We start from the raw sequence: 14,239 nt of genomic DNA, 5'->3' as shown, positions 1-14,239 counted from the left end.
ACTTTTTATGCATCTAGGGGATTTATGTTATTGCACGAAAAGAAATTTTAGGGATTTACCGATTGTTTGAAATTCATAAGATTGTGCAAGCAATACACAAATGAAAAACAGCATAGTGTTGGTAGACTGTGTTCCTTTTATTTGCTCAAAAATTTCATGTCTACAGCAGTGTCCCTTTAATCTTCCCTTCAGACGGTTACATGAACAGGACTATTCAGCTATAATAGCATTCACTGTTGCTCACATTCTTTGCTCATGAAAGAAACTTAAGGATTAAAAGAAAATTAAAATTAAAGTTTAAAAATGATTGAAAGCCCTGTATTATCAAGGATCTGCCCATATGTGTGTTTTACTAAATTACTGATTTAAACCCGTTACCAGCAACAGAACTTCCATTAGCAGACATTTCACAGTTTTGTACATATCTGTTAAATTATATTGAGAAAGCACAACTATAGTTAATTAGCACTTCAGCTCTTCCCTTTGTGCAATACATTTTTTAATATTTCCAGATTAATTAAATTATGCAAATTGCAAAAGCTGAGAAATCTCATTGAGACTACAAAATAAAGGCCTAAAGAGTACAATTTAGAAATAAATATATTCCCAGAAAATGAAACAGTCAATGAAGTTAGGAGCATTTATCTGTACTGAAACTGGATCTAGCTTGGGGTTATTAGCTTATACTATTTACCCTCTTCATTTTTGCCTCTTTCACACTGGGCAGACTCCATTCCAATCAATAGGGGGTCTGCTCAAATATCCATGTAGATCAGAGCAGAGCAGGTGGATGACAGGTCCATGTCCAGTCACTTACTGCAGAGCAGGCATGGACAGAGCCCGCTCTGCTCTATGGGAGGCTGGGTGTGAACGAACTCTGAAGTCTGTTTACACCTGACTACCTCTGATCCAGTCCGCCTACACAGAGAGCAGATCCCCTTCCACTGGTTTTTTGCTGATCTGATCAGAGGTAGGTGGGTGTAAACGGACACAAGTCCATTTACACTCACCGGTCCATAGGGACGAATGGGTCATCTGATCAGGTCCACCTGAGAAAGTGACAGAAGGACCTGATCGGAACAGACATTAGAAAGGGGCCTAATATGGCTATGGTATATTCTAGAGTGCTTGATATGGCACATAGAACCTTCCCCACCATTCCTTCTTCCTTACTATGTAACATCACAAACACACACAAATGCGCATTAGGGCCAGTTGCATATCACTCAACATGTGTACATGTATATATAGCGGGTGAAAATCATAATACCCAGAACCAGTGTAACACTGTTGCAAGTATGACATCCAAACTTAAGGTGGACCTGAACTCAAAATGTGAAGATTTGTTAACTGATAAGAAACATCTAGAAAATATAAAATATAATTGTGCCTATGCAGTGTTCTGAAAGGTTTACCTTTTGTCTTTCTGTCTTGTCTTGAATTTCTGCTGAAAATAGTCCTGTGCTTTGAGTCTCATGTATAGCTAGAGTGAGAGATAATCTAAGCCAAGGATTCAACCACGGTGCCACGAACGAGAGGTCCCTCAGCGCAGCAGGGAAATTAGTGACTGAGAAGATAACTTTTATTAAAACAAATCAGACCTAGTTCACAGAAACACCCATTGCAGGTGGTATTAACACATTTATTTTAAATACGTTTAACTAGGAAAAGACCACTTTTCTCTGTTATTCTCACTGTTGCTGTCACTGCTGCCAAGATTTTCGCTACCTGGCTATTCTCCTTCCCTTCTTTCCCTCTCCTAAAAAAACAGCTGACCCCTCTCACTGGGTATGATTGATGTCTTACTATCCCCAAACTGTGTGGAAAAATGGGGAGGTTGTATTGCGCACAATGCCACTCTCATTTTTACGTAATTTGCAAGTTGATAACTAAATTGGTCAGATTTAAATCTCATATCTGTGCTAGGCATTAACTCACTGTCAAAAAAAAAAGTCTAGGTAAGATGAAATGGGGTTGATTTACTAAAGGCAAATAGGTCGTTCACTTTGCAAGATCATTTCCGCCAGAGTTCAGTGAAAGTGGTGCATTTTTGCTTGTACATGATTGGATGATGGAAGCCAGCAAAGTTTCACCTCATTCACTAAGCTATAGGGATAATTCTCTTGCAGAACACAATTTCCCCTGTGAAGTGAACAGTCTATTTGCCTTTAGTAAATCAACTTTATTAACACAAAGCAGATCTGCTAAAAAGAAATTCAGAAATATCAGACCGTACTTCATTCAAGATCTGCAAGAGAGTCTTAATTTGAATGGCTGTAAAAATTGGGGGTAAAACAGTCTAGAAGTAATACACATCTGTTAGTTTGGTTTCATTTGAACTGAGACTCAACTTTATTATAGCTCAAGCTTTCAACGCTATCTATCATCCAAAATTATTTGTAGTGGTGCTACATTTATATAAAGTAGTTACATTGATATATGAAAAGATGCCAGTCAGTTAGATGGCAAACCCTCCTATATTACAAAGTTTAGAAGGGTAATGAGCAGGCCTGAACTGGCCATAGGGCACACCGGGCATTTGCCCAGTGGGCTGGGGCCACCTGGATAGGAGAGGCGGCCGGGTGGCACATTGAAGACCATGCATTTCTCGGTCCACTCTATGTGCCGCCCGGCCGCCTCTCCTATCAATCTCCTGCATGCCCTGGGCTCCTGCGTATGCTACCCCTGCGGTCGGCCCCCACCTCATCTCCTGCAGCGCTGAGGGGATCTGTCAGGATAGACTGTGCCCAGTGCTGACTGTCCCTCCCTCCCCACCACAGACGGGAGAGGAGAGAGAAAGCTCCTCCTCCTCCCGTCCTCTCCTCCTGTGTCCACCCTGCCCACACTCCCTGGCAGCCTTGTGTCTTCTCTCCCCCCTTCTTCTTTTTCTTTCTTTCTTTCTTTCTTTCTTTCTTTCTCCTGTTTCTCTCCTTTCTTCCTTCTCTTCTTCCTCCTTTCCCTCTTTCTTTCCTTCCCTCTTTCCTTCTTTCCCTTCTTCCTTGTTTCTTTCTCTGTCTCTCTTTGTTTCTCTCTTTCTCCCTCTCTGTCTCCTGTTTTTTTCCCTCCTTCCTTATTTCCCTCCTCCATTCCTTCCCTCTTTCCTGCTTTCCTTCCTCCTTTCCCTCCTTCATTCTTTCCCTCCTTGCTTCTTTCCCTCTTTCCTTCTTTCTGTCCCTCCTTCCTTCCCTCCCTCCTTCCTTCCTTCCTTCTTTCCTTCCTTCCTTCCTTCTTTCCCTCCCTCCTTTCTTCTTTATTCCCTTCCTCCTTCCTTCTTTCCTTCCTTCCTTCTTTACCGTTTCTTTCCCTCCTTCTTTCCTTCCTTCCTTTTTTCCTTCTTTCCCTCCTTCCTTCTTTCCCTCTTTCCTTCCTTCCTTCTTTCCCTCCTTCCTTCCTTCCCTCCTTTTTCACTTTCTCCTTCCTTCTTTCCCTCCTTCCTTCTTTCCTTCCTTTTTTTCTTTCTTTTCTTCCTTCCTTCTTTTCCTCTTTCTTTTCTTCCCTCTTTCCTTCTTTCCCTCCTTCCTTCTTTCCCTCCTTCCCTCTTTCCTTTCTATCTTCTTTCCCTCCTTCCTTATTTCCTTCCTTCCTTCCCTTCTTTCCCTCCCTCCTTCCTTCCCTCCTTCTTTTCCTCCCTCCTTCCTTCCTTCCTTCCTTCCTTCCCTTCTTCTTTCCTTCCCTCCTTTTTTTCTTTCTTTCCTTCTTTCCCTCCTTCCTTCTTTCTTTCTCTGTCTCTCTCTTTCTTTCTTCCTCTCTGTCTCCTGTCTTTCTCCCTCCATTCTTTCTCTCCTTCCCTTCCTTCCTCATTTGCATTCTGGGACTCTTGAATTATGATATGAAAGAATGCAAAAAGTAATTTATGAGAGCCAATGACTCTGATACATCAGATTGGACTACTTTGCAACCAAATTGTACTGGGCTTTTAACTTTTAACTCCTTTGCCCCGACAGTATACATATATGCAACCTCACTAGACTAGGCTTTTTCCTGTGGAGCCGCATATATGCGTATCTGTCTTTGGGCTGGGAGCACAAAGACAGATAAAAATAAAGACAAGACAGACAAAAATAAAGAAAAAATACCTAGACTAAGGTTTGAGCTGGGTCAGTGCCAGGGTTAGTGTTTGGGTCACGTAAAGTTCAAAGGTCAATGTCAGGGTCAATGGTCATGGTCAGTATATAATGGGCAGGATTTTTGTTTTTACAAAAAAAACAGTTTTTAAATTATTATCAGTGTCAGTTAGTTTCAGTGTGTTTTAGAAAAAAAAGCAAAATGCACAATATTGTTTCTGGACTGTACTATGGGTATATACAACAACTAGCATACACATATGTGGCATCACTGCGATCATCAGGAGCAGGAGAATTTATTTTGAGTTGTTCTTTGGTGGTAGATTATATAAGTAACAAGAAATATACAGCTAAATAAAAAAAAGATATATATTTTTTTTTTACTCTTTTAGGCCAGTTTTCTTTTGATAATAAAAAAAAAAAATCAGAAGATATCCATTACCATTTACCACCAAATGAAAGCCCAATTTTTACAGAAAAACAAAACAAGGCATAATCCACCTGGATGCACATGTCAACTTTGCAAAATTGTGCTTACGCATTACCATTTGTTTTATTCTTAGACACAAAGGGGTTTATCATGTTTTTGTTTACTGTTGCTAATTGTTTGTTTTGTAATATTGTTTTCCTGTAAACATTTTCCTGTACCATTTTTTACATTTTCTTTCATTTAAATGATATTTAAACATTTTTAGGCAAAATCTCTGATGTGCAAAAAATTAAAACAACGTTTTGCCTCTTTGAAGAGAGCTACCACATTGTAAACTCCTGATTGCCCTCAGTCTTCTGGTGCTTGCATTGTTCCTTGGTGTGCAAAATTTCTCTGCAGGGTGAGGCTCTAATATTTTTGAAAAAGGAATGGCTGTGCCTTCTGTCGACATTTGACCCTGTTGTTACTGCATTGTTTCTCTACACTTAGGCCTGTACTTGCTGTCTTGAGAATATGGTGCCCGTGACTAATTTTAGCAAGACCCAAGGAGAGAAGTTTAAGGAGCTACCTGGTGTTTACCAGTCCATTCCACAAGGAATGATGGACTTTGCTGCAGAACAGCTCTAAGGTTGTGGCCCTTGGGTACATTCAAGCTAGAATCATCTGTTGGCGCCTAAAAAAAAAAGAAACTGCTGACAAAAAAACTGCTTTGTTTTTGCAAAGTTTGTTCTTTACACCATGGCTTTTATTGTACAAACACCTGTTGTGTTTGTATTTGCACAGTCGGGCTATTCTATATAGATATTTTAAACTACTACAATGCTGCTGGTCATTTTTTTCTGAAGTGTCTCTGGGACAGTACTTTTATTTTTAGAGTAATGAAATACCTATGGTTTGTGTCTCAGCCTTTTCCCTCTTCGATCAAAGTCAATTTATAGTGTAGCAAAACAACTACTTTTGTTTGTGCATTCACATTTTAGTCTATTCTACCTGGCCACATTCATGTATTGTCCCGATGTTGGCCAATTTATACCAAAACATACCTATGAGCTACAGATCTGATATTTTGAAAAACTGAGTATTTAGGGCTATGGCATGGGGATAAGATGCACTGGGGGTCAAGGTGTTTTTCAGAAAAAGCATTGAGGATCTGCGAAAAAATGAGGCTCTTGAATGGACTGTAAACTCTAAAAACCCCAAGATAAAAGTTATGATCTAAAAAAAGGAAAAATACCCCAATTAACAGAAATCAAATAAGCTTAGTTGTTGACAGTTGAAGATCTACCTCTAACTAGTTGGTGCAAATCCATACTGATCCTTGAAAGGATTTTGTAGTGTACAATCAGAGTAAGTGGAAAAGTAGGACTTCATATATAGTCTGTGTTCAATTGTCAGTTTGTAGATTGCTTGCCCCCAGCAAGCAATTATCTCCCTAGACAAATGTATATAATAGAGTGCCAATTCCCTTTTCCAGTGAAAATAAATTAAAGCTCAATTGAGCATTACGTTTAAATTAGTTATACACATTCCATATACATCAAAACAACAGGTGTACAAAGTCTTACAGTTCAATTTCTTCATAAAGCAATCACAGAGTAGAAAAGACCCTTGTCAGTATGTTGTAGAGTAGGAACCATGCATTCTGTAAGGAAACAGAGGTACAATACACCTCTTGCTGAATGAGAGCTAGAGTTCTCCAATCAGCACAGAGCATGAGCTTTATTGATTGCAGTGGTGAAGGTCTGACTTAGCAAGATACATGTCATACCTCAGCAGAGAGACTACTGCATCAATGCAGAGGGCAAAGGTCCTTCTCTGCAGCAAGCTGGCAGGAGACAGGCTTTTGTACTCAGACTGTGGCTGCTTTATGAAGTAAACAAACTATAAGTTTGGATGAATTTGTGCTGATGCAGCAAATGTGTTTAGCTTATTTAAACCAAATGTCTAGTTTAGTTTAGTTTCCAATAAGAAAAAATCAGATTTAACCATCCGTTAAAAAAATAATACTAATAATCAATCATTCTGATTGCATGCTACATTATACTCTGGTCATTATACTGTATTTGTCACTTTTTTACCAGCACACCAAAAAAATTAAAAATGCTACTTTTTTTGTGTTTTGCTTCAGCTTGTATAAGAACAGTGAGTACAGTTAAGTTTTGTAAAGTTTTCATCAAGTTTCAATACGTTTGTTGAAGCCTTGAGTTGGCCTTACTTTTTCATGAAAGCAACAAGAAGACCCTAAAATGATTAAAATTGAGAAATATTGGCCTAATGTAGTTGATGAAATGTGCAGACTTCTATGAACCACTCTTCAAGCTGGTCAAAAATTTAGAAAGATGACAGATAGCATCCATGCAAATATGACAAAGCACCTTAGCAAGTTTTTTTGCTCTTCTTTCCTTGGAAAACCTACCTGCCTTGTATGAAAGGTGTTTGTCGCACACAGTCTAGTGTAACAGTTGTGTGTTTTTCTCCATTCTCCATCTGTCTTTGAACCTTCCACTGTTCAGAGTCATCCACTCTTATAGCAATCACTTTGGCACCAAGAGCAGCTTTGACCCTGCAAAAGCAAGAATATAGGGAAAATGATTTAGCATTGCATCTCTGATGACAGCTAGCAATGCATCAAGAACCTAACAATGCAAAAAGACTTCAGCGGTATGACACCTTCTCTAGATCATTGTTAATGACTGATTCTTCACAAGATGTGCTTAGTAACCATGCAAAAGAAATCTGCTGAAAGAGTAATTGAAAAAGACTGACACACATACATATCTATAGGATTCTATGCAGTGAAAATGAATAGCTTAGAACAAAAAGTTAAAAGAGATTATCCAATTTGCTGGTACAACTAACTATGATATCCCATGGAGCTCATAGTTTTTCTTTAATGAGATATTTGTGTCATCTCAGCACCTGCTGAATAAAAGACATGATATTCTTTAAGTTCTGTAGTTGTTGATGTGTCTTTGTTCTGCATTGTTTTGTGAGGCAGAATGTAAGTGGACTAAACTGCTTGAGAAACAAGCTAATTTTAAACTATCATAACCAGGCATGTCATTTCTTTTCTACTTGCACAATAGCAGAGCCAGTTCACAAGATACATTGGCTGGTCCTCCAGGACAGTAGTAGTGGTCCCTTTACTTTGCTTGTTTGCACATGGAAAAGAGACAAGGTCCAGAGAAGGCTCAGCACCTGCAGCCAAAGCAGCATGACCAATTGGACACTTGCTTGTCTCAGGACTACAGTTAGTTGACACAGATCTTTTTTGCATACCCATTGGCCTTTTAAAATTGTAATCTCTTAAAGAACAAGCAAAAGGTAGGTGATGGAATGCTAGAGGTATCAGACTTCCAGAATGTTTCATGGGTTAAAATCAAAAACAAATGAACAACATATGCTACCCTGACAGGATCCCTTAAAAAAGATTGACCTTTCAGCATTTACAACATAAGCCACTTGTTCAGCTGTTCTCCATTCACAGATCATATAGATACACCCATTAATGTATTGTTCTACTTAATGTTCAACTGAAATTTTATGTTAAATTCCAAAGATAACTAGAAGGTTTTAATGTTTTCAACTCCAACAACAGCATAAAATCTTCAGACCCAGATGACAGATTACATGGAGGGCCAGTGGTTTTTTTGGTTGGATACTCTCCCAACTGAGACACAAGTCACAAAGCACTACCCTTTGTTCATTCATATCTACAGCAGTCAGAGACCGCTTGCTCGCACACAGATAGAAGAGGTCCATTATTCATCCAGGTGCCCAGGTATGAAAATGTCATGCTGCTGTTGAAGGTAAAAACACCGTCATTCAATTAGACATTACAGGTAAGCTAGTTAACCTGCTAATATTGAAATCAGCACTGGGGAGAACTTTTTTTGAAGGCTTGAATATTTTGTTTGGCCTAAAGAGAGCCACGCTCAAAAAAGGTGTTTGTTTCTGGCAATATTGAGCAACATTTTCATGGTATATAGGGAATTAACATATTTGAGAGCCTTAAGATAACAGTCTTGGTCTTGCAAGGAATCCATCATGTCAAAAAGGATTTTCCAATTTTCTGTCCATCTTCTTTTTTGATAAAGCAGAGATCTATGAACATCATCTGATACGCCTAATACTAGAATACTATCCAACATTCACTAAATAGTGACGTGCCTGTCAAGAAAAGGAAGGCTCATCCAAGAGTCTGACTGTCCCTTTTCTCAGTTGATCAGATCTCTTTATGTATTGTCAGTTAAAGCAGAAATGACATATGGTAACTCCAGAGATACTGCCACTGGAGCCTCAGAGAACCACAGGCATATAATAGTTTAAGACAAAAAAACAAAAGCTAGTTCTCCTACTCTGCCTAATGATGTATCTACTGTAATGCTACTCCAAACCTGTAAATGATCTCTGTAGATTAGAAATTGTGTATTTTTCTGTAAGAGGAAAACAGCCTCTCGCCAATGCATACAATGCGTATTTGTAAACGTATTTGTGGTTTTCAAAGGGATTAAAAAGAAAAACATGTTCAATATTAACGTGCAATGTCTCATACAGTATGTAACAATTGAATTCCATTTTCCACAGTAATATTTTATCTCTTTTAAACAACACCTAAGTATGAAACAGAGCTTCAACATTACATTTTATTAGTTATCCAGTCTAATCAGATATCCAATTCTAATCAGTCAATCTTACGTATTATGCCTTCTAGTCACAACCAGGACTGCATGGAGTCTGCTGAGCACTCAAGAGAATTTCCAAGATACCTGTTTCCCCACTAATCTCTGAGGTCATACATTAATGTAGAAGTAGGGCCAAAGCTCTTTTGGCTGTACTTCTCCTATGGATCACAGGAGTGCATTTTGTTCTGCACTCCTGTGACCTGTATTCAGCTGACAGCATGCTAAAGTCCACTGTCGGCTAACGGTACTCAGTTGGTCCACCCAGATTCCTGACCAGAAGCTGGCTCAGTGCTGCTGAGAGCCTGAGCCAGCCGCTCCTGCCCCTTCCGCAGCCCAGCTCTCCAGTGAGTGCTGGACAGGCAGAGCAGAGAGCCAGCGACTGACAGCCACCAGCTCTCTGCCCAGTGAAGACCAAGAACTGAGTGATCAGCAGTTGTCTTAGTAACAGCAGGGGACAGATGCAACATCAGTCCAATGCTGCATCCACATAGGTGAGTATGAGGCAGACCAGCTCTCCAGTGAGTGCTGGACAGGCAGAGCAGAGAGCTGGCAACTGACAGCCACCAGCTCTCTGCCCAATGAAGACCAAGAACTGAGTGATCAGCAGTTGTCTTAGTAACAGTAAGGGACAAATGCAACATCAGACCAATGCTGCATCCACATAGGTGAGTATGAGGCAGACCATAGACGAGTCGAAAACCGAACGTTCTGTCAATTGAAAAAGAAAATGAAGAATACAATTGTTCCATCATTTGTTTATTGTTTCAAAACAAAATCCAGTATGTTGGATCAGGCACATTCAATTATTAAAATTGCTTGTTGCAGCTGGCACACTAATGATGCAAAAAACGAACAACTGAAAATATTTATTCGGTTTTCAACTCGTCTATGGCCTGCTTAAATGTTTATTTTTTATTCCAGAACTTCTATTTTAACAAACTAGGTTGTGCCTGATTAGGTATGAGTAGAGTGATTTCAATTTTGTGGATGTCAATGTGAAATTGATCTTGCCACAAAAGTACTGATTTAACCTTTGAGGAAGTTTAGTCAAAACTAACCTTTAATTTTGTCGTGTAGCTATTTAAATGGAATTTAAAAAAACTAACATACTGTAAAGCTTCCCATTTTGCTTTGCAAACCCTGTGACCTGACCATTAAGAAACCCCTAGCAACCTGTCATTGAATGGCAATTCCTAGAAACTTTTAGAAGTTATTTAGCCTGGGATTGGGTGTGGAACCAATAGGATGGGACTACAGTTTGGGGGTAACTATCAAAGGATTTAATATCATTGCATGTAGTGTGGTGTGGTGAAACATAAGCATAATAGCAGTGTGGTTTGGTAGTGACAGGTCTACAGAAGTTTAAAGTATAGTAACATGATCCTGTAAACAAACAGCCCTGATTTAATCTTCATAATTACTGAGGGCATCTTTTTTTGCCTCAAGAAAATGTTAAGCATAGTTTTAAGAAACTAATATAATTAAAATAACTCTGCGTTATCTACCCAATATAAAGTGCTCTAATTCTTCAGCTCACCAATAGGTGCTAAAAAAACCCTTACAAATTATTTTGTTGATTAATAGTGTAGTAGTCATCTGTCTTCATTTAAACTAACATAAATATTATAAAAACACATAACCTCCAAAAAATATTTTAATTAACTGCAAGTGTATATAAAGGCAAAACAATGTTTCTATTTATAAATGTATCATAATTTCCAATCTACAAATCTATATATCAATTGTATGCATAAAACTAAAGGAGTAGCCAGTCTGTATGTATGTGAAATTAAAGTAAACTTTACGATAGTAATATAACATGTGTATTCACTGGAAATAGACTTTAGTTTTTCATTAAATAGGAAAGTATTTATTATAAAGCAAAACTACTGCTCAAGATTTTCAAATTATTATTTTTTATGAAAAGCTCCGGCATGCCCTGTTGACAAATCTATCTTTTCTACGTTTTAGATGTTATGGGTGAAGTGCCTACCATAAAATAAGTTTTGTTCAGAATAACTAAGTTTATTAGATTTTATACTGAATCTATTTTTCACCATTAATATGATTTCTTTTTTTTTTTTAAAGACATGGGCTATACCACCTTTCCTAGCTCTGTTCCTGTTTGTTTTCCACCTTTTTCCCTTGCTACCTTCATGCCTTGGCAGGAGACCGCTGAGACTATTTAGCATATTTATAGGCATGCTTGTGTTGACAGCTCACATTTCCATAATGCATTTAAATGAGCAGACTTTAGCTTTTCTTATCTTTCTGCAGTCACCCAAGATCTCTCTTAACAAAGTAGTGCCACCTTCTCACCAAGCTGAGAGTTTTTACTGCAGTAACCTTTACCCATGGTATTACACCCTTGGACAGGGAAAGCATATAAAATGCAGCATTGGTGAAGCTTCCAAGGGAAGAGACCAAGAAGAGCATCCTTCACAATTGCGTTCAGATAATTACTTGTTTCGGTGGTCCAGCCATTTGTCTCCAGCAGTGTTTTCCTAAAGCACTATAGTAAAATGATATCTTTTCTATAATTTAACACAGTTGGACTTTTTTATCTCATGTGGTGGCATACGTATCCATTTTATGACAAGGCAACATCTACAAAAGACACTTAAATGTTAGTTCCATGTTGACACATTTTGTTTAAAAGGTATTTTTTTTCTTTTATAAAACTGAAAGGCAAACAGCTAAAAAAAAAAGATTCACCTTACTAAATATATTTATAATGCAGCTCCATAATCAGAGATGCCTCGCCTTTTCGCATGCAAAAATTAAGCTGCCATGAAATGGAAAGCACTGTTTATTTCTGACGGAAATCTGAAGAGGCAGTGTTTCTAGATGCTGTCACGAATCTAGGAAAACATATTTTTGAACAAACCCAATACACTAGCACTTCTATTTGTAGATGTACTCAGTCTTCAATTTGCATTTATGTCCTTTGTAATGGTTCTCATCATAGAACAAATTCCTTTCGTTGCCAATGCGATGGCATGCAAGGTTAGTACTGTGCAGACACAGGTGAATTCAGAAATCATTTATTTAAGGTACAATAACATTTTAAATGTATATGCTATTACAGAACATTTCAAGAAGTTAGTGAGAGAGAAAAAATGGGCAATACTAAAAACTTACTATATTGCTTTTAAAGTATGTCCCTGCTTTTGTTAGATTTAACAGAAGACACATATTTCTTATTCAATTTGCCTCCTCACTTTCTTAACAATGGCAACTGTGTTTATACAGAACATCCCTATAAATATTAAATCTTGGCAATATGATTTTTTATCTACAGTTATAAATCTTATAACAATATTGGGGCATAGTATGTGACTGCAGAAAGCAGGTTGTACTTAACACTCAGGAAAGAAGAAGTGAATGGGATGCATCATGCAGGTATAAGCTTCTACCAAACAGCTAAAAAGATTGTTAAAACTCTTACAATATACTGTATATAACTGGCATGAAACTTTATTCACTAAGCTGAAGGAACTGTTTTTCCAGTCAGGGGAGCCAATGGAGAACATAAAACACCCAGCTCATGGTTGAAATTACTGATCACTATGGGAAATAGAACATGTGTTAGGGAATAGAGCCAACAGAGAGGTTATGTTTAAATTTTAAAATACTTCTATCAATGGGTGATCATACTACCACATTTGGGGAGATCTCATTTCATTTCCAGTGTAAAAAATAAGTTAGGAAATATTACTTTACCAAATGGCTGGTAGAAAATTTGAAGCAACAAGTGGATAAAGAGACAAAATCAAGAGAAACCATGCCTGAATAAATAAAATATATTTTTTATTTTAAACTTCTATTACAGTTTGGTTTATCTCAATGTCTCAATCTCAATGTAAATATATCAGAACTGAATATATGTAAAATTAAGTTGTGCTTTTAGGCTGGTGTTTTCCTACAATGTATGGTTGCAGCAAAGGATGTAGATGGGATAGATTTTTTGAAGTCCTGGAGTCCAAGAATACCTCTTTCATTACCAGCTGTGTATTTTGTAATTTATCCTGTACATAAAATAGCAACATTCTTCTTTCCTTCAAGTCCCCCTTTGCTTGTTTTCCTCTAACGGGCTTGTTATCATCATTTAAAAAGAAGGCATTCATACATAGCAGCCTCAAAAATCAAAATGAACCTTAAATTCCTAGATTGTAAGCTCCAAGGAGCAGGCCCTCCTATCCCTCTTGTATTGAACTGTATTGCTGCTGTATTGTCTCCCTTTAGATTGTAAAGTGCTAGGCAAACTGTTGGCGCTATACAAATCCTGTATAATAATAATAATAATAATAATAATAAAAAATGTCAGATGTATATTATTATGGGAAGATATAATGTGGTTCAAAAACATGTACTTCATTTTAAGTCCTCCAAATGATATTGGGAAGCATTCATCCTGAAAACACATTCTACAGTGTATACTACAATGTATCTGACTTCTATGAAAAACATATAAACCTTCAACAAGTCATAACTGCCTAAAAAAATCTTTTAATATTAAATGGAAATGCATTTGGATTATACAATTATATTTACCCTAAGCCAAAGAGGGCAAAGTTTTAAGCTTTTAATTTTTTTAGTAATGAATTTACTTAGAAGATACAGTTGGCATTATCCTCTTTGTGTTACTAAAAGCCTTTTAATTGCAATGGAAATGTCTTTTAAACGTAGGGCATGTACCAATAGTACCAATGGTTTTGTTGTACATTTAACCTAAAAGAAGGTGTTTTTGACCTCTGTCTGCAAACACTGGCTTACATAGAAAGCACTAACTTACTAGATGTTCTTACACTTTATTTTAAAAAGGGAAAACACATTCATAGTTTTTACTGGTTTGATACATATGTACTTTTTCTTAGCAAGTTTTCTATAGGGTTTTTCAGTTCAGCATAAAGAGAATTTCTGCCTATCATTGAGTCTTGTACAAACACATCAGTGCATGATCACATAGGCACATAGGTAAGAACAGAATGCTCTGTTTCCCAACATTCTTAACTGTATCTCCATTCCATCACTTGTCTGGTAAGATAAAGCACTGGAAC

The 14,239-nt window shown here is 37.6% G+C and overlaps 1 protein-coding gene across 2 annotated transcripts in view; it reads right to left on the bottom strand.

The window, feature by feature from the left end:
* The window catches only part of TMEM132B (transmembrane protein 132B), a 797,578-nt gene that overhangs the window by 477,803 nt on the left and 305,536 nt on the right, over positions 1-14,239 (bottom strand). For both annotated transcript variants that reach the window (XR_016306397.1, XM_089653716.1), the window contains exon 3: positions 6,911-7,057. Coding sequence is in view for 1 of the 2 variants with exons in the window: in XM_089653716.1 (XP_089509842.1) it covers positions 6,911-7,057 (147 nt within the window). In the remaining variant the exon portion in view is untranslated. The remainder of the gene's footprint in view (positions 1-6,910; positions 7,058-14,239) is intronic.

The sequence above is a fragment of the Staurois parvus genome, unplaced genomic scaffold (assembly GCF_062004578.1).
Source record: "Staurois parvus isolate SC_StPar_1 unplaced genomic scaffold, SC_StPar_1.0 ptg000719l, whole genome shotgun sequence".
NCBI lineage: Eukaryota > Metazoa > Chordata > Amphibia > Anura > Ranidae > Staurois > Staurois parvus.
Note: the sequence above shows the minus strand (reverse complement) of the source record. Positions and strands in the feature narration are given on the sequence as shown.